Source organism: Staurois parvus, unplaced genomic scaffold, assembly GCF_062004578.1.
Source record: "Staurois parvus isolate SC_StPar_1 unplaced genomic scaffold, SC_StPar_1.0 ptg000597l, whole genome shotgun sequence".
In the NCBI taxonomy this organism is placed as follows: domain Eukaryota; kingdom Metazoa; phylum Chordata; class Amphibia; order Anura; family Ranidae; genus Staurois; species Staurois parvus.
In genome coordinates, this window is record NW_028318393.1 from 2,140,030 (window position 1) to 2,160,599 (window position 20,570).

Consider the following 20,570-nt stretch of genomic DNA (forward strand, 5'->3'; position numbering starts at 1 on the left):
GAAAGAAGGAGGATTTTGTGACTTTTCACAGCATGGTGTCTTTTCAAGCAACCCTGCTTTGGCACTGCGACATTGCTAGCCTCATAGAATGATTTCTTCATTTGTCATGATAAAATTGTACTTTCGATTTGCATCTTACTCCGCTGTTATTTGGGGACCTGCTTTGGCCAACTGTACCAAGTTATCTTAATAAAACTGCCAGCTAAAATTTAATTAGCTTTTTTTTTATTTAACAAGAAATTTATGGTTTTAAAGGAAGGAAGAAAATAGTCTCATGAGCAGTTTTAATGCAATAATTGTAGATCTCATTCTGAATTGTTTGAGCAAGGCTGCAGAGTTGACATCTGTACAGGGAGGACATCCACTAAAATGAAAAATCAGTATGCTACCTTTTCTTACTGGCAAAAGACAACAGTCTATAATTCACCAAACCAACTTGGCTAAAATTTAAACCTAACAAACTTGATTATTAAGCTTTTTTTCTAAACCTTGGTTTTTTCTGTAATGTAATCTTACACTGCATTGCAAAGTAATAGGCTTGTCATCGCATTAAATGCTTTTAACATTTCACCTCTATCTAGATGGTTAATATATACATATTTTTAAAGCTTAAGTTTATAGTGACTTTTTAAGTAGAAAGTAGAGTCCTCTCTAAGCGGAGCAAGAAGACAAACTATGCCTCTTCCTGAACCTTGTGGGTTAATTAGTTTTTGTTAAATCTTTCCTTTTATTTGCTGTGATTTTGCTGCTTGTAATCCCATTTCAAAAAGAATCCTATGCTAATCTGTGCTTTGCATTGGCTTTCTGCTTTGTGTTGTTTTGTCTTGCTTCTGTTTGTCTTAAACATCCCCCCACCCACCCCTGCTTTCTTTCTCTGTTATATGTATATTTCTTACCCTTCCTTATCCTTACTGTGGTGACTTTGATTGCCGTGAATTTCAAACAAAACTCTCGTCTTAAAAAAAAAAAAAAAAAAAATCAAAATTACCCTGGCATGTGACTTGGCCTGATGAATACCTGCGCAAACCCTGTGTCTCTCCTGCAACATCCTCTGATGACCTCCCGTTTCACGTGGTTCGGCTATGGTTGCATGAACGAACAGTTCACCCAAATATGGCCTTCTTGCTGATAGGTACCACTTCTGTGAGAAATGCTTCAACGAGATCCAAGGGGAGAGTGTATCTCTTGGTGATGACCCAACACAGCCGCAGACGTAAGTGTCATTTTATGAATTACATTTTTTGTGTAGTAGCATATTTTTTGGATAATATTTCCTCTGTGGGTACTTCTGTGTTTTTTAGTATCCCTGTAAACATTGATACTGCAGTTTATAAACCAATTTATTTTATCACTACAAGTTCTTTGGTGCAAGTGACTGGTCATTTGGATATGTGTATATTACTTCTGATGTACTGCAAAAAATACATACCGTATTTGCCGGCGTATAAGGCGGCTGGGTGTATAAGACGACCCCGTAATTTTCCAGGTAAAACATAGGTTTTGGGCTATACTTGTATAAGACTACCCCCCCTTCTGAGGCAACACCATTTAACAAGATCAGATTTGATTAAATATACACCCACTAATCTGTCAGCCCACTGGATGTACGGTAATACTGTATGTACTGTAGCTTCGGCTACATACAGTATATATACAGCGCTGAGCCAAGCTGGCTCAAAACAAACGGCCCTAATCTGTCAGCCCACTGGATGTGTGGTAATACGGTAGGTACGGTAGCTTCGGCTACATACAGTTTTACAGTATACCGCGCTGAGCCAAGCTGGCTCAAAACGAATATCGCTATGGTAATCTGTCAGCTGGATGTGCGGTAATACTGTATGTATGGTAGCTTCGGCTACATACAGTATACTGTGCTGAGCCAATCACAGCAAGTGATGTATTCTATTAATGAATACAGAGCCTGCTCGGATTGGCTGAGCCAGAGAGGCGGGCTGATGATGTCACAACCTCAGCCAACCCGAGCAGGCTCTGTATTCATTAATATAATACATCACTCGCCGTGATTGGCTCCGCGCGGTATATTGTATGTAGCCGAAGCTACCGTACAGTATTACCACACATCCAGCATGCTGCCATATTAGGGACGTTCGTTTTGAGCCAGCTTGGTCCAAACGAACTAAAGGTTCACATTATATACCCCGCGTATAAGACGAACCCCAATTTTTGGGGTATGATTTTAAGTATAAAAAGTCGTCTTATACGCCGGAAAATACGGTACCGATGTTTAAATGTTCACCTCTATGGGTTCTTTGTCATGTCATTAGATGGGGTGTTTTCTTTCCTTGATTTGCTTATATTTGCATTGTGAATGGCTAACATATTTTACTAAGGTATTTTGTACAAACATCTTTATTTTCAGTAAATTGTTCATTGATTGAAGGAACATATAGGGGTAGATTTACTAAAGGCAAATACACTGTGCACTTCAAGTACAGTTGCCCCAGCGCTTAGTAAATGAAGTAAAGCTTTATGTTGTAAAGAATACCCAATCACATGCAAAGAAAATAAAAAAAACAGCATTTTTGCTTTCACATGAATGGATGATAGACATCAGTAGAGCTTCCCCCTCAGAAAGCAACTGCACTTGAAGTGTACTTGCTGTGCACGGTATATTTGAGTTTAGTAAATTGACCCCATAGTGTTTTTGAATATGCTTTAGTTAGGACTAACATTTTATTGTATATTTCTAGTCAGCTATATATTTGATATTACATATACATGTTTAATATTTACTGAATGTATTCAGTAGGTGGTGCACTAGTCTGCAAATTTCCCTTAGTGATTTAATGCTGTGTTAATAGTGTAATTTATTATCCTGCTAAACCACCTTATTGGAAAATGCAGCATGTTTTGCAGTCTGAATATTGTGGAGAAACACTGCATTAAAATGTTTAGGTTTTAGAAAAGGTACGAATTATAGCAGAAACTTATGCTTTGCCCCAGTTGGGGGGTAAAGCCATGAGGTTTTACCGTCCCCTCCACCATTCCCCCTTCAATTGCAAATTCAGTGGAGGGGTGTGTACTTTTGACATGGCAGCATGGAAATATTGTTTCCATTGTTGCATTCAGTGAGCAGTGCTGCCCTCTGTACAGGAATCCTTCAACTGAAAGAGGCATCCCACAACCTTGTGAAATGCATACAGTTGTAGTGCGCTAGAGCAGGATTCAAAATACACCACTCTAGTGCAGCCTTTCTCAACCTTTTAAACACAGAGCAACCCTTGAAATAACTTTCCGGTCATAGGGAACTCCAGCTAATATTTACTATATGTACTACTCATGATACATTAGTGTGATGGTCAGTTGGAAGATTGCTCCTTACACTTATGGTCATTGGGAAGAAATACCCCTTTACAGATATCTAAAAAGATTAATGGTGTCAGTGGAAACTTATCTGAGAGGCTGAAATTGCTCGTTGATCAAGGAACCCCTAGTAATCTCTGGAGGAATCCTAGGGTTCCATGGAACCCTGGTTGAGAAACCCTGCTCTAGTGCTAAAGGCTAGTGAGGCTTAGAGAAGAGCATTCTCTAAGGTAGTGGTCTCCAAACTGTGGCCCATGGGCTGAATGCAGCCCTTTGCTTCCCTGGATGTGGCCCTTAGGGCACAGCTCCTTACACTGACACTTGGCACGCTTTGTCTCACAGACAACAAAGATGGGGCACTTTTCCTTTCACTGTCAGCAGTGATGGGGCACTGATCCTCCCACCTACATCAGCATTGGGGCACAAGTATTCCCTCTGACACCAGCGACTGGACACTGAATCTCCAGCTGACAACAATGATGGGGTAGCATTCCTCCCACTGACACCGAAGATGGGACACCATTCTTCCTCGTACTGACCACAGGCGCTATATAATTTTTTTGCTACCACTGAGTACCAAGACTGAGACATTGTCTACTCCCACTGACACTGAGGCATTTTCTACTCTATCTGAGCACAATCCGGCCTGCCTGAAGTCTGGCGCATTGTAAACCAGCCCTTTGTTTAGAAAGTTTGGAAACCCCTGCTCTAAGGGAAGAGGGCTTATAACACATTAGAGGGGATAAGCTTGGGTGGCTGGATAGCTGCACTTTTCACTTGTACTGAAAGTTCTAAGTCAAGTCTTAATAATTACAGCAAGCTCACAGCTCTTAAAGCAGCTGGGAGTTTGTACAATGATTAAAGGTACAAAAAGGAGGGGGGAGATTTCAGTCAAACTAAAGACCACAGCTGGCCATAAATGGTGAGACATCTCTCAATCAGCCTTACTTGATGAATCTGTAGTGCCAGCTATTTTATTCTCACACCCGTGGCTGTGGGAATAACATAACAGTCCCTGTACAGTTAGGTCCATATATATTTGGACACGGGCACAATTTTCATAATTTTGGCTCTTTATGCCGCTAGACTAAATTAAAACAAAACAATCCAAATTAAATTGCATACTTTCAGCTTTAATTCAAGGGGTTGAACATAAGTATCAAGTACAAATTTTAGGAACTGCAACCATTTTTATACACAGTCCCTCCATTTTCAGGGCTCAAATGTAATTGGACAAATGAATATAATCATAAATAAAATGATGATTTTTAATATTTTGTTGAGAATCCTTTACTGGCAATGACTGCCTGAAGTCTGGAATCCATGGACATTACCAAAGACTGGGTTTCCTCCTTTCTGATGCTCTTCCAGGCTCTAACTGCAGCTGTCTTTAGTTGTTCTTTGTGGGTCTTTCTGGCTTTAGTTTTGCCTTCAGCAAGTGAAATGCATGCTCAATTGGGTTGAGATCAGGTGATTGACATGCCATTGCAGAATATTCCACTTCTTTCCTTTCAAAAGCTCCTGGGTTACTTTTGCAGTGTGCTTTGGATCATTGTCCGTCTGTACTGTGAAGCGTCATCCAATCAACTTTGCTGCATTTGGCTGAATCTGGGCTAACAGTATATCACTACAGAATTCATCCAGCTGCTTCTGTCACATCATCAATAAACACCAATGACCCAGTGCCACTGGAAGCCATGCATGCCCATGCCACCACATTGCCTCCACAGATGTTGTGTGCTTTGGATCATGAGCTGTTTTAAGCCTTCTCCACACTTTTTTCTTCCCGTCATTCTGGTACAGATAAACCTTAGCTTCATCTGTCCGAAGAATGCTTTTCTTGAACTGGTCTGGCTTTTTTGGATGTTGTTTGGCAAAGTCTAATCTGGCTTTTATATTCTTCAGGCTTATGAATGGTTTGCACCTTGTGGTGATCCCTCTGTATTTGCTCTCTCATGAAGTCTTCTCTTGATTTTAGAATTTGACAATGATATGCCCACATCCTGGAGAGGGTCCACTTGTCTGGATGTTGTGAATGGGTTTTTCTTTACCATAGAGAGGATCCTGCGATCATCCACTACTGTTTTATTCTTTGGACATCCATGCCTTTTTTATGTTGCTGAGCTCACCAGTGCGTTCTTTCCTCAGAATGTACCAAACTGTTGATTTGGCCACTCCTAATGTTGCTGCTATTTCTCTGATGGATTTGTTTCATTTTTGAATCCTTACAATAGCCCGTTTCACTTGCATGGACAGCTCCTTTGAATGCATGATGTAGGTTCACAGCAATAGATTCCAAATGCAAATACCATACTTAGAATCAACTCCAAACCTTTTACCTGCTTAATTGATGAAGAAATAACAAAGGAGTAGCCCACACCTGGCCATGAAACAGCTTTTTATTCAATTGTCCAATTACTTTTGGTCCCTTGAAAAAGGGGGCATGGCTGCTCTTAAGAGCTGTAATTTCTTCCTCCAGTTTGGATGTGCATACCCTCAAATTAAACCTGAGAGTGTGCACTTTTGGCCCATATCCATTATATAACTAGACTTGAATATGTTTTGGTAAATACCTGAAAAAAAACTAAGTATGCCTGTGTCCAAATACATATGAACTTAACTGTATATGATTGAATGCTGGCACTGTGTGGTCAAGAATTTTGTGTCCAGCTGCTTTGACCAACGTTCATTGAAAAATTGTCATGTTGAGCTGAGCCTCCCACGGAGTTAATTTCGGCAGATTCAGCAGGAATTGGCCGAAATTCAATTTATGTATGGCCAGCATAAGCAATGCAAATGGCATTTCTGTAGACTTTGGAAAGAGAGAACTGTTGTGATTTCTGTATTCACATATGCTACATTCACACATAGGTAGCAGATATTTAACGTGTAAATGCAGTATTTACTTTTATGTAATTTTTCTCTGTATATGTACAAAAGTGGTAGCGCTAACACAGACAAATACACAGTACCAAAAAATGTGTGTCTTTCATGTGACATCTGATACCTTTTGCTGGATTTTTCTGGAGATTGGAGTTTGCACTTTTTTGGACCACAATAACCAGATATTGTCTGGATGGTTTGGTCACGTTTTTCACATTGTTTATTTGTATACAGTGCAAATATTATAATTTATGTATGGTTATGTTACAGTTTATCAATAGATTGTGCGTATCACACATTTTTTACACTGTTTACTTGGCTGTCTTAGCTCTATTCTTTTGTACACATTTATTAGTACTGGTTATTAAAGTACAGTGTTGCCACCTCTGGAGGTTTCTTCCAAGTGCATATTCATTTATACATATGTAATTTTTCTCTGTATGCTCTGTACAGTATGTTTTTCTGATTTTTGTTTCCTTTTCATTCACTTTAGTACCATCAACAAAGATCAATTCTCCAAACAGAAAAATGACACTTTGGAACCAGAACAGTATGTAATCCCTACAAGATTATGTTGTTTTTAGGTATTTTTATATTTGTGTATATATAGGCTTCTCAAACCGCCCGCTGCCCCCCCCCCCCCCCCTTCTATTACATTCATTGATTGACACAGCCTCTCTTCTTCAGGAGAAAAACAGGGTTTTATAGCGTCACCTACAGACGTAGGACACGAGAAAAAAAGCTTACCACCCCCTGTGGGCAGTCCATTCTGCACATAAAAACCCCTCTCTGCTATAAACAAGCCAATTATTCTGCTTAGCATCCTCACAAGTATGGACAGTGTTCCATGCCGGAAACCTGCTATTCCATAGCTTCTTTGGTTTTTTGTTTTGTTTTTTCTTTTCTTTTTACTGGGAATTCTCTTTTTTTTGCTGCAGAGATCTTCAGTCAACAGCTGGGCTGGGCGATGGGCTGGATAATCTAAATCCAGTGTTCACCTCAGTCTGAGTCAATGAGCATGCGCTGACTGCAAACTCAGCGCTCAGCCCCACCCTGGACCGAGGTAGAGAATAGTCCATGTTACAGTGTTACCCTGACAGACTGCTCGCTCGGTCCTGCGGGTACCCCCTCACCTCCCCCCATCCACTCCACCCTATCCCATCCCAGGTAGCTCACCTGTGAGGACACTGCCAGCAACAGTGGAGGTTGTGGGCTTGGGCTACGGCCCTGGTAGAGTCTGGTCCCCGTGCTGCCTCTGAGCCTGTCCCCCCTTTCTCCCTGCCGATGCGGCCTTCGGGCATCAAAGGCACTCCTGGGCTGGGTAGACACTGTACTGCTGCTTTTGTTTGTTTTTTTTTAAGTCTCAGGGACTTATGACGTGGCTCTGTACAGCAACATGCGCTTGACATCTGCAGCTCCTGGCAGTCTGGTGAGTCATCTCTCGCTCTCCCCCTACTAGGCTAGCCTTGGGGGTGGTCTCTCCTGGCCTCATACCCTTTTTTGGGGTCCCTTTTATGGCAGTGCTCACCTGGTTATGCTAGTCCCTATGGAGTCTCAGGGAGCATGCTCTACCTCCTGGAGGTGGTGGGTCCTTCGGTTATCGTGCTGTCGCTTGTCCTGGAGTCGTTAATTTCACCAGTGGAGGCTGCTGTCGGATGTAAGGTGAGCAAGCAGCACTCCTGCTGTCAACCTCGTCCTCTGACTGTGCTGAGCCTGGGTAGAACTCTGCCACTGCAGGCTCTGTATTTACTGCGGATCCTGATGACGCATCCCCTGATTCCTAGAATGAGGAGGATTGGTCCTCTGCCTCTGTATTTGCACAGAAAAAGGCGTTAGTCGCTGCACTTATTGATTCTGTGTGTAAGATGCTTAAAATTAGGAACTCTGCTGGGGTATCTGAAGTGGTGGCTCTTTTTTTTTTGGTACACCTAAGCTGACCCAGGCTGCTAAGGTTTTTTTCTTACCCAGCATATTTTGACAGATTTGTCTTCAAGGATTTCATCACCCCCCGAATGGTCCGTTTGTACTTCACTTCGCAGTACATTACCTCTTTGAAGAGGCTTTTCTTAAGAAGTGGACTGCTTCTCATGTGGTGGATCCCTCCATTTCCAGACTTAACAAGGCCATGGTGATCCTGGTGGAGGAATCCCTCTCCTTTAAGGATCCTGCGGACCAGAGGGCGGAGGCAGTGGCCCCCTCTATGTTCACTATCGCCAGGTCGGCATGTGGGCAAATGTTGACAGCAGCCATCATTCTGATCCTCGGGACGTCTGTGTTGACACCATCCCAGCACTTGGAGTGTCTGGGGCTGATTCTCTATGCAGAGCAGGCCAGAGTGTTTCTCTCTTCAGGCAAACTCCAAAAGCTTTGCTCAGGCGGTCCGGCGGCTCCTGTCTTGCGAGCTGCCCTCCCTATGTTTTTGCATACAGGTTTTTAGATCTGATGGTGGCAACTTTCGAAGCAGTTTCATATACCCAGTTCCATAACAGCTCTGCAAAAAGAAATCCTAGCCAAATGGAATAGCTTCCTTGGACAATCCGATTCGTCTGGAGCAGTGGATGAGGGTCTCTCCTCTGGTGGTTGTGGTCTCTGTCTCTATGGCCGGGAAGTCCTTTGTTCCTATTCGCTGGATAGTGGTCACTACAGATGTCAGCCAGTTTGGTGGTGAGAGTCCTGAGCGCCAAGTCAGCCCAAGGTCGCTGGACCCTGAAGGAAGCTCAACTACCTATCAGTGCTTTGAACACTCAGGTTGTCCCTGGCACACTGGACAGATTCCCTCAGAGGGCTCCCAACCAGGACCCAATTGAACAACACCACCGTGGTGACTTATGTCAGTCATCAGGGTGGAACAAGAAGTGCAGCAGCAGTTGAAAACTGGCAGGTGGATTATCTCAGCTGTCAGACCAGGGGGAGTGGTCCATCAGTTCTGTTTTCACTGGGGGTCACCAGACGTGGGCCTTCTGGCGTTCCACCTCAACCAGAAGGTTCTGAGGTTCATGGGGAAAACGTTGGATCCTCTTCCAGGCACAACAGATACCTTGAGATCAGTACCATCTCAGTTACTCCTTTCCACCTCTCGGGCCGATTCCCTGTCTGCTGTGTGGGATAGAAATCAAAGGAATCTTGGTCATTATGGTGGCCCCAGACTGGTCTCACCACCTGTGGTACGCTGACGTGGTTCAGTTGGTGGCAGGCACTCCCTGGAGTCTGCTTCCACCCTGCTTTTCCATCGCTGGCTTTGACGACATGGCTATTGAGAGCCAGGCTCTGAAGAACAGAATGTTGTCTTGCTTTGGTGATTCCTACAGTGAAGGCTCGTAAGTTTACCTCCCAATGTTTTAGCATTGCACCTGGAAAGCCTATAAAGTTTGGTTCAAAGCTTTTGAGTTTCATCATTGCTCCTTCTCGATGGCTCGGGGCGTTGGCCTTCCTCCAGCATGGTGCTGATCAGAGGCTTGCCTTGAGTACTATTAGGGGTCAAGTCTCTGCGCTGGCTGTTCTTTTTCGGCATCCCTTAGCCATACATTTTTTGATTCACATCTTTCTCCAGGGTTCGTCACATAGTGCCCCCCATGCACTCTCCATTGCTGTCTTGGGACTTGAATTTAGTGTTGTAGATTGTTCAGAAGCTTACTTTTGAGAGCATTCAGGCTATTCCCTTGCTTACGCTCATAAAGTTGCCTTTCTAGTTGCAACTACTTTTGCTCGGCAGGTGTCAGAATTGGCAGCTTTGCCCTGTAAGACTCCTTATTTGATTTTGTACAAGGATAAGGTGGTTCTTTGGCCTCCGTCTTTTTTTTTTTTTTTTCCCCAAAGGTGGTGTCAGATTTCCACCTGAATGTAGACATTGTCCTTCCCTCCTTGTGTCTTAAGACTGGCACACCCTAAGAAGGTGGCAGTGCACTCCTTAGGCATGGTTCTCATGAGTTGAATGTATCTCTGTGAAGGCCACCTTTTGGAGATCCAATTTTCTTTGTGCTCATGGACAATCCGAGAAAAGTCATTGCAGACTTTTCTGCCACTATTTCTTGTTGGATTCTGCAACCAATTGTGCACACGTATGCAACTAACGAGCAGGAACCTCCCTTCCTCGTTACGGCGCACTCCATCAGGGAGGTTAGCACCACCTGGTCGTTCCAACATCAGGCGTCTGGTTTCCTATGTTTGAAAGGTGGTGACTGGTCGTGTATGTGCGTTTACTAAATTTTATGAGAATTACATTTTTTGATGTGTTGGCATCCTCAGATGCTAGTTTTGTCTGCAGAGTTTTGCAGGCTGCTGTTTAGGACTCTCTGGTGCCCCTTTGGGGTGGTCCGTAATGTTGGCATTTTGCCCTGGGTTTTCTCCTTTAGTTGGTTTTCCCACCCCTCGTTGTGGCTCTGCTTGCGTACATCCCTGCTTAGTCATGAATAAAATGGAGAGGCTGTGTCTTTCAATGAACGTAAGGGAAAATGGAATTTTTCTGTTACCATAAAATTCCTTTCTCTGAGTTTGATGGACACACCTCTGTTGGAAGTTTTCCTTTTGACCGGGCTTGTGACTAACTAGCTTGCCTATAGCAGAGAGGGGATTTTATGCCCACAGTGGACTGCCCATTTGAGGTGTCAAATTTTCTGCCTAGTGTCCTACTCCTGTAGGTAGAGCTATAAAACCCAGTTTCTTCATGAATAAAGAGAGGCTGTGTCCGTCAATTAACTCAGAGAAAGGAATTTTATGGTGAGTAACACATTTTATAACATCATACAATTCTTAGAATCCTGCTTTATACTCTTAAATTATAATGCTATGTATATGTTACACCTTATAAATTGTAATGCTGTGTTTTATTTTAGGTTTGTGGACTGCTTAGACTGTGGTCGGAAAATGCATCAAATTTGTGTTCTTCATAATGACACAATCTGGCCAACCGGGTAAACCTTTTTTTTCTCCCTTTTTTTTTATGCTGTCTCTTAAACCCAGTTCACCCTAAATTAATTCAAGAGGTATTTAGTATACAAAAGAAATGATGAGCTGTTTTTAAGCTGAGCAGATCCAATTAAATACTAACTTCCAGAGCAACCATATTAGACTCTAGTAGTCCAATTCTGTTTTCCATGATATGTGTGCAAATGTTTCTGAATTCTTTATTTTCCTTAAAAATGCACAAACAATGTACTCTCCAAATTTCTGTTAACTATAAAAGATATAACTGCATCTAGTTAAATTACAAACCAAACCAAGATTTAATTCCCAAACCTATGCCAAATAGTGAAAAATTAAGATAAGAAAACGCTAATAAGGTGACCCAGTTGAAACTTTCCCTACTTCATCAGTTTAGAGCTAGTTCATTTTAGATCAATGTCGTGACTGTGTGTATGGCTGTACGTTTTAATTGTGAGGGTATATTGTGTGCTATTTTCTCTGCCATTGTTAAAAGCTGGAGGGGGGCTCTCAGCCTCCGGGTGGTTGACAAATGACTACGCCACTAGAAGGCAATGCATACATCCTGTCACCCTGTTTAGTTGCAGAGAGGGTGACGATTCCTCCCTTTGTCTGGTCCTAAGTGTGCAGTCGCTGATGACTGCCTGTTGCACAACTGCAACCCAACAGCACCACTGTACAAGAGTGACTCGCCCACCTGTGCTACTGTGTAGGCATAGCTGGTAGACTGCACTGGACATGCGTAGGGACATATTGGAATCAGCCCTTTTCACGGAAAACAGCATTTGATGGTCCTTTGCGGCCATATGGACCCAATGTCTGGGTTCAAAATGTTATACCCAGAGACTGCAAGCTGGAGCTTCACGTCTTGCCTCCTCCACGCTTCATGGCATCACACGGGCCTAATGCACTTGAAAAAAAAAGCAGTCCTGTTAACTGCTGTGGACCAATTCTGCTCTCAATGGGTCATTTCCCTTGTCCTAGAAGCAGATTAGATTTCACAGTTACTAATCCAAACTATTCACAGTACCCAAGCCAAATGGTGATGTGCAGGTAATTTTGGACCTAAAGAGCTTGAACAAGTTCTTGTGAAATCTGCATGATCAGTGGTTGCTTCTCTCCATTGTGGGGGTTGTTGGGGTATTCTGGTCTCAGTGGACATCAAGGGTGCCTACCTCCACATCCCTATGTTTCAGCTTCATTGTGCTTTGTGTGGTGGAGGGTGGGGGGTAGCATTTTTAGTTTGCGGCTTTGCCTTTTGGCCTGGCCACAGCATGCATGTGTTTGATGATGCTGACTCTTCTGTGAGCCAGGGGGATTTCCAATCTTGAGGTATCTGGACGATCTGTTCCTGTGGGATCAATGAAAAGGTGGTCTTAGGGCCAGTGCACAACCATTGCTTTACTTGTAATATCAGGGCCTCATCCTGGATTCGGCTCTGGCATGAGTTTTCCCCATGTGGAATGTACTCACGACGGATGCCAGCCTGTAGGCTGGGAAGGAGTCAGTTCAAGGGACGTGGTCGTCAGAGGAAGCCCAGATGCTGATCAATGTTCTGGAGCTCGGCACTAGACCCCCTGCTCTGGGAAACTGCTAGTCAGGATTTAATCCAGCAATACTTCAACACTTCAAGAAGTATTTCACCAATTTTGTGTTCAGTGGGAGACACCAAATGTAGATCCAACAGTGTCCAGACTCACCTGCAATCTGAACATTTTCATTGTCAAATCCATACAGCCGGATTTATGACCCTTCAAGCTCTTGCCTCATTTGCTTTAGGGGATAGAGAAGAAAGGCATTCCAGTGATTTTCATTGCACTGAATTGACACAGAAGGCCATGGAGCTCAGACATTTACTCCTTAGCAGTCTGTCTATGGGCCCTACCAAACTGCCCCTTCTGGCTCTTTCAAGGTCCAATTTTCTAATTTGTTTCCTGGTCACTGGTTTTGACGGCTTGGCTGTTGAAGCCCTGAGGGACAGGGATCTTGGGAACTCTGTGGATCCCATTTTACTGAAGACCAGAAAACTCTCACCACCACACCTGAAAAGCGTACTTTAGTGCAAAAAAGGAAAGATTTATCCTACAAAATGCTTTGTGGCAAAGGTTTTTGCTTTTTTCAGTCAGGACTGGATAAGTGCTAGCTTTCAAATTGTTAGTAAGAGCATTTGTGCAAGGAGGGACTCGCATTGTTCCCTATGTATGCTCCTCACTAACTCCATAGGACTTTAATCTAGTGTTGATCCTTCTAAGGCCACAGTTTGAACCTATTCAGGAAATTTCTGTCCTTTTGTTATCACACAGAGTTGCCTTTCTCATGGATGTCACCTTGATTATCAGGGTGTTTGAGCCAGCAGCTTTGTCTTGTAAGGAACCTTTTCATGTACTTCACAAGGACAAGGTTGTTTTTGAGACCATGAAACTCTTTCCTGCCTAAGGCAGTCTCCATGTTTCATTTAAATCAGGACATAGGCCATTCTAAAGAGATTGCTCTCCACTGCCTGGTCCTGTTGGGGTTGCATGAGTCTCAATTTAATGTCCTCCATTTTGTCATTCTTGTTTGTGTTGCCTGAAGGCACCCAGAAAGAACAGAATTTTTTTGTTACTGTAAAATCCCTTTTATGGACACAGCAGCGACCCCTCTTCTTGTGTTTTTCTGTCTCCTTACATTGCTTTGTGACTAAATCCCCGGTCACATCAAAGCCGATTTTGAAATCGTGTGACTTAGTGAAGTCACACAATTTAAAAATCGGGTGACCTGCCGATTTCAGTTGCGATTTGCAAGACATCTGAAACAGATGTCTATGCAAATTGCAACAAAAGTAGTGCATGCACAACTTTAGAAATCGGTGTGGCTCCGAACAAGTCGGAACTGTAACGATATGAACGCTCTAATAGCAGACAATAGGGTGCGACTTGACATACGATTTGCAAGTCGCAGGTCATGCAAATCGTATGACAAGTCACGCCTGATGTGACCGGGGTGTAACTAACTTGTCTGTAGCAGAGGGAGGGTTTATACCAGCTATGACTGCCTGTAGGCGGTGCTGTGTTTTTTTTTTTTGTTTTTTTTTCTGCCTAGTGTCCTACTCCAGTAGGTGGCATTATAACCCTATGGTCAAGAATAAAAGAACTGTGTCCATTAATGAACTCAGAACGGGATTTTACGGCGACAAAATAAAAATCCTGTTTCTTCTCTTTTTTTTTTCCTCTAAATTGACTTTTTTTTTTTCTTTTAACTGTAGTTTTGTTTGCGATCGTTGCCTGAAGAAAAGTGGCCAAACCAGAAAAGAGAACAAGTTTTCAGCAAAACGTAAGTGCGTTTGCATTTATAATTAAATCAATCCTCAAACATTGACATATACAAACTTTGGCTCTTAAACCTTTTCAACAGGACTTCCATCTACAAGATTAGGTACATTTTTGGAGAATCGTGTCAATGATTTTCTAAGAAGACAGGGTAATCCTGAGGCTGGGGAAGTTATTGTTCGTGTTGTCCACGCCTCTGACAAAACTGTGGAAGTGAAACCTGGCATGAAAGCCAAGTAAGTAAAGCATTGAGGCCAGATATATCAAGGCAACTAGCATTTCAAAACTTCAGTCATGGCAGTCTGTATGTGTTTTCTGTTAGTGCAGATGTGCTTTATTTATTTTTATTTTTTTTTACCTTTTTTTTTTATTTTTATTTTTTTTCAATCAAGCCCCCAGCTTTATGTGATCGCTATGTCAGAGCTGCATGATGATCACAAAGTAGGGAACCAAGGTGCTTGGTTCGCAATTGTCAGTGCCAGCTTCTAACTGGACATCATGCTGAGGAATGTTAATAAACAGATTGTAAGCGGAAGTGCCCCTTTTTTTTTTTTTCATTTTGCACTCCTGTGACACAGATTCAGGTAACGGGTCCAGGACCGAGCTGATCCAGGCTTTGCTGGGATCCCGACAACGTCAGGATTTGCCCAGATGCCTGACCAGGTGCTGGCTCAGCCTCACATTGCTTAGACCCCTCCACAGCCCGATGCTCTCATGAGCATAGGAGGGTCAGAACAGAGTCAGTGACAGTTCTCAATGAAGACCGAGAATGAAGCAATCACCAGTCATGTGATCACTCGGTTCTCAGTCTTAGAGCCAGTGGGAGACTGCTGCAGCATTGGATCGATCCTGCAGTTATCTAGGCGAATGTTTATCTCCCATACTTCAAGCCACAAAACCTATTTTAGTTTTGTGGCTGCCAGAGGTTCTATTAGAGAACTTACAAAAAGATATTGATGATAAAATGAGTCCAGAGATGGGTATCAAAAATGGTGAAAGGTCTGGGGGATAAAACTTATCAAGTGCGACTTCAGGAACATAACATGTACAGTATAGAGGAAAGAAGGGAAAGGGGAGACATGATTGAAACCTTTAAATACATCAAGGGGGTGGATAAAGTTCAGGAGGGCAGTATTTTCAACAGGAAACCAAAATCAAGGACACAGGACATGACCTCAAACTAACTGGAAGAAAGTTCAAAACTAATCTCAAAGTATTTTTACTGAAAGAGTAGTTGATGTTTGGCATAAACTTCCAGCAGAGGTAGTGATCCAGTCAACAGTAAATAGCTTCAAACATGCTTGAGACCAGCATAGATTTTTTTCTCAGACAAAAAAGCTAATGAAATAAAAAACAAAAACGGACAGACTCGATGGAGCACTTGGTCTTTTTTTGACATCACTTTTCTGTGTTTCTATGTTAATTCTCTCGACTTACTGTCCTAGTGACTACAAATTCATTAGACAGGAAATGAGGCCTCAGAAGATCTACTGGCAACAAAGAGGAAAATACAAATGCTGTTTCGAGTAGGGTGAAGCTAGAACCCTAGTCAGCCTTTTAAAGTTTTGTCCATTTTACATTTCCCCTTCACCAACTGGTGAAACGTTAGGCATCAAGAAAGTGAGCAACAGGAAGGCAATAAAACAAAAACACAGATAGCTATAAAATACAATTCTAATTCTTCCATGCTCAATTTAAAACTTGAGTACAGACCACTGCTCATTTTACCCCTGTACAAATCATTAGTAATACCTCATCTGGAATATGTAGTGCAGGTTTTTGGCACCAATTCACAAAATGAACATTATGGAACTGGAGAAAGTGCACAGAAAGGCAACCAAACTGATAAGAGGCGTGGAGGAGATCAGCTATGAGGAAAGATTAGAGAAACTGAATTTATTCTCTTGAGAAGAGGAGATTAAGGGAGGATATGATCAACATGTATAAATACATAGGTGGTCCATATAGTAAACTTGGTGTTGAATTATTCACTTTAAGGTCATCACAGAAGAGAAGGGTGCACTCTTTACATCTGGAGGAAAAGAGATTTAATATCCAAATACGCAAAGGTTCCTTCACAATATGAGCTGTGAAAATGGAGAATAGACTCCCTAGAGAGCTGGTTCTGGCCAGTTTAGTAGATTGCTTTAAAAAATGCCTGGATTCTAGATACACATAATATAACTAGATACTAATATTTACAGGTAAAGGTAATCTAGGAAATATCTGATTGCCTCTTGGGGGATCAGCAAAGAATATTTTCCCCTGCTGGAGCAAATTGGATCGTTTTTTACTGGGTTGTTTGTTTTTTTGCCTTCTTCCTGGATCAACTCTGGGTATAGAAATGTATAAATGTTTTCTCCCTTTTTATTGATTGAACTAGATGGACTTGTGTCTTTTTTTTTTCAACCAGACTAACTATGTAATCTTTGTGTCCTTGATTAGTGCATTCCAGCTGCTAAGGTTTTGCATTTGAAAAAAAAACAATTCTGTTTCTTTTCAGGTTTGTGGATACAGGGGAAATGGCAGAGTCTTTCCCTTACCGTACAAAAGCCCTTTTTGCTTTTGAAGAGGTAGATGGTGTTGAGTTGTGCTTTTTTGGTATGCATGTACAGGAGTATGGGTCGGACTGCCCACCACCCAACCAGAGGTAGGTACACAATTTATCATTATCCTCATTTCACATAACTTATTATAATTCCATATGACTGTATCCTCTATTATTCCCACCTCCTAGGCGTGTATACATCTCTTACCTGGATAGCGTTCACTTTTTTCAACCAAAGTGCTTAAGGACAGTGGTCTACCATGAAATTTTAATTGGATACCTTGAATATGTTAAGAAACTTGGGTAAGTGGTGTATTTTTATAGCAGGGAGCAATTTACAACATAACATAACTATGCAGCAAAAAAAAAAAAAACGTGTTTGTATATATGTGTGTGTGTATATATGTGTGTATGTATGTATATGTATATATGTGTGTGTATGTGTGTATATATATATATATATATATATATATATATATATATATATATGTGGAGAGAGAGAGAGATGTGTGTACGATAGTGTGCCCATGTAGCATTACCACAACAGTCTTGATTTTTCTGAGTAACATTAACCCTCTATGCTTTTTTGCTTTTTTTTTTTTTTTTTTTTTTTTTTTTTTTTTACCTGGTGTTCTTGCCAGTAAGTCTGTTGTTTTTCAACTTCCTTTTACAGCCCAAACTGTCTTGGAAAAAATAGGCAGTTAGAGGGTTGAGACAAACCATTTATTACTGACAGGGGTACCAACAATGTTCTGCTTTTACTCATTTGGTTAAAGTGGAACTAAAGTCTGCCTTAGCTCATTACAAACAGAAAATTTACCAGCTAGCCTGCAATAAAACCAAACTGGCCCTGTCTAACAGTTTGCGTTGCACACTTTTGCAAATATATGTGAAAGCCACAGTGCCGTGCCAAGGTTCTTTTGTATACTGTGGTCCTAACACTATAGTTTTTGAGAGTCTCTCAAATTGGCGCATATATAGCAGTGGTTAAATCAAGGGCAGGTTAGCCTGGATGGAGCCCACTCTCTCTTAAAAGCGCAAGGACACAGTTGACACCCAGCAAAAACACTATGGCAGCCGAAGGTATCCAATGTGTCCCTGCATCAAATTCAGCCGACAAGTTGTACAGATAGGTGGCAACCACCCTAACCTATAACTAGCCTTTTACAGTAAGGTGCACATGGAAGGGGCTTTGCACATTACAAACAAAAAATTTCCCAGCACACCTACCAGCTAGCCTGCAACAAAAACAAGTTGGCCCTGTCTAACAGTTTGCATTAAAACAGGTTTTAGTTGCACACATTTGCTTTTAAACTTCCTTTTACAGCCTGAGCTCTTTTTCAAAATTAGAGGGTTGAGACAAACCATTTAACACTGACGGGTGTTAACAATGGTCTGCTTTTATGCATTTAGCTAAAGTGGTACTGCAATATTTACCTTGGCTCCTACACCAGCAAGGTCCGTCACCAACACTTTCTCCCTGGCTTCTTCCAGGTGCCAATCTTTGGTCATCTTGATTGCCAACGTGGGATGACGAAACTCTTGTACATGTGCAGAGTTCAGTCATCCCAGCACAGGCACTGTATGTACTAGGGCAGTTTTTAAAGTATGGACCCATTGATTTAACAATATTATTGACATTACTCAAGATAATAAAGTAATGCATCTCCTTTTTTTTTTTTTTTCTTCTTCTTTCTTGTGATATCATGTAATTTTTTTTTCTTTACTGTCCATTGAGGGGCACAGGAATTAGGGAATTGTCCTAATTGGACCTATGTATCTATGCATATACCATACTTGGCTAATGCTTTGCATTTGAAGGATCAGCATGGTGTTTCATTACTAGGGTCTTTGCAGTTATAATAGCTCTAAAAGACCCTCCCATTACACCTGGTATTTAAAACATTCCTCTATGAAGCCCAGTGTTTAAAACATCCTCTACGAAGCCTGTAAACAACCTATAGGAATTTAGGGTTTTCCTGATAATGTAATAGAGCTTTTTCCTTTTAAAAGAAAATGTATTGATAAATGGTCTGTGTGTACTTTGAATGCTCCAGTGACCTGACCTAAAGACTAAGTTCCTCTTTAATCAAAAATAATTGCACATAACTTTGCATGTTAAAAATATGCATTTATTATTTTTTTAAAACCAGGTGACGCTTTAAAAGCCTGTACAACTTACCACGTTAGATGTGCAGAGGAGGTCTGGTGCTAGAATTATATATTTTTTTTTGGGGGGGGTCTCTTTGCTTGTTTGGCATGTTGTTACCCACCCCTCAGTTTATTGTTTGGGGATGTGACATGGTCTCTGACTTTCTGTACTGTACAATTTAAGGTACTGGGAATTTTTTCTTGCCAGTGAATTCAGTATCTTAGAGTACAGTACAGGACATAAGTCCATCCCCTATGTTCCCTGTTTCTTTTTATTACTTGTTACAAAACCCAAGACCCAAGGAGTGAGTGGAGATATATGAGGGTGCAGTGGGGACGTTCCCAGCAAAGCTTTTCCACTGTCCAGTCACTTGAAGGTAGTGTCATATAACCCTCTATGACTTCCTGTACTGTACTCCAAAATATAGAATTTACTGGTAGATACGTTTCAACCTTGTTAACATCAGTTACATTTATGAAACATTTGCTGGCTTGCATGGTATAATTAACTAGCATTGTAAATATATCCTCAGTTAAATGGCAAGGTTTTTCTAAATTTTTACACAGGTACACGACTGGACATATCTGGGCTTGTCCTCCTAGTGAAGGAGATGACTACATTTTCCATTGCCATCCTCTCGATCAGAAAATACCAAAGCCCAAACGTTTGCAGGAATGGTATAAGAAAATGTTGGATAAAAGTGTGTCTGAACGTATTGTTCATGACTACAAGGTAACTGATTTGTTTTTTCATGTGTGCTTAGAAGCCACTAATTGTTTATTTGTATTGTCACTTTGTAATGCGTTTTTTGTTTTGTTTTGTTTTGTTTTTTTTGTTTTTTTAGTAGAACTAAAGGGAAAATGTTTTATCCCCTTGGACAAGGGAGGATTATAACCCTTGTCAGGTGTTTTTGCCATTTGTGTTCCATTGGGGGGATTTTCCTTTCCTTCATATCTTATAGCTAAAACAGGAAGTTTTAGCTATAAAACAGGGATTCCCTGGTTGTCACCAATGTTGCCAGAACTAGTGTCCCCATTGGAAGACTTTCCCTCAGTTACTGTCCCGGTGACAACCCAAAGGTTTTTGTATATTTTTTCACTTTCAACGGTAACTGTAAACAGGACAAATAGAGAGGGCGAATCTCCCTAATGGGGCGCAGACAGCAATACAAACCAAACAGGTGCTCTAATCCCTCTCCACTCCATCCAAAACAAAAAAAAAAAAAAAAATTCATGAACAGGTCTAAAACGTTGAAATGAAATATTTCAGAACCCTGATGTTATGACTTTTAAAATTCCTTGAAGTGAGTGGTCAATAAATATATCTACAATGTAAAAATATCTATAATTTTAACAAGTTCAGCTTGCATATACACATATATGCGGCCTCTCGGGGAGTGGGCACAGAGAGGTCGCATATTGTGTTGCAACTGTAA

General features: G+C 41.6%; 1 protein-coding gene across 1 annotated transcript in view; it reads left to right on the plus strand.

The window, feature by feature from the left end:
- EP300 (EP300 lysine acetyltransferase) overlaps positions 1-20,570 on the plus strand; it is a 149,185-nt gene that overhangs the window by 110,793 nt on the left and 17,822 nt on the right. Inside the window, exons 20-27 of the mRNA XM_089692644.1 lie at positions 1,133-1,213; positions 6,701-6,757; positions 11,040-11,117; positions 14,372-14,439; positions 14,521-14,671; positions 16,939-17,085; positions 17,173-17,286; positions 19,702-19,867. Of these exons, the coding sequence (XP_089548770.1) occupies positions 1,133-1,213; positions 6,701-6,757; positions 11,040-11,117; positions 14,372-14,439; positions 14,521-14,671; positions 16,939-17,085; positions 17,173-17,286; positions 19,702-19,867 (862 nt within the window). The remainder of the gene's footprint in view (positions 1-1,132; positions 1,214-6,700; positions 6,758-11,039; positions 11,118-14,371; positions 14,440-14,520; positions 14,672-16,938; positions 17,086-17,172; positions 17,287-19,701; positions 19,868-20,570) is intronic.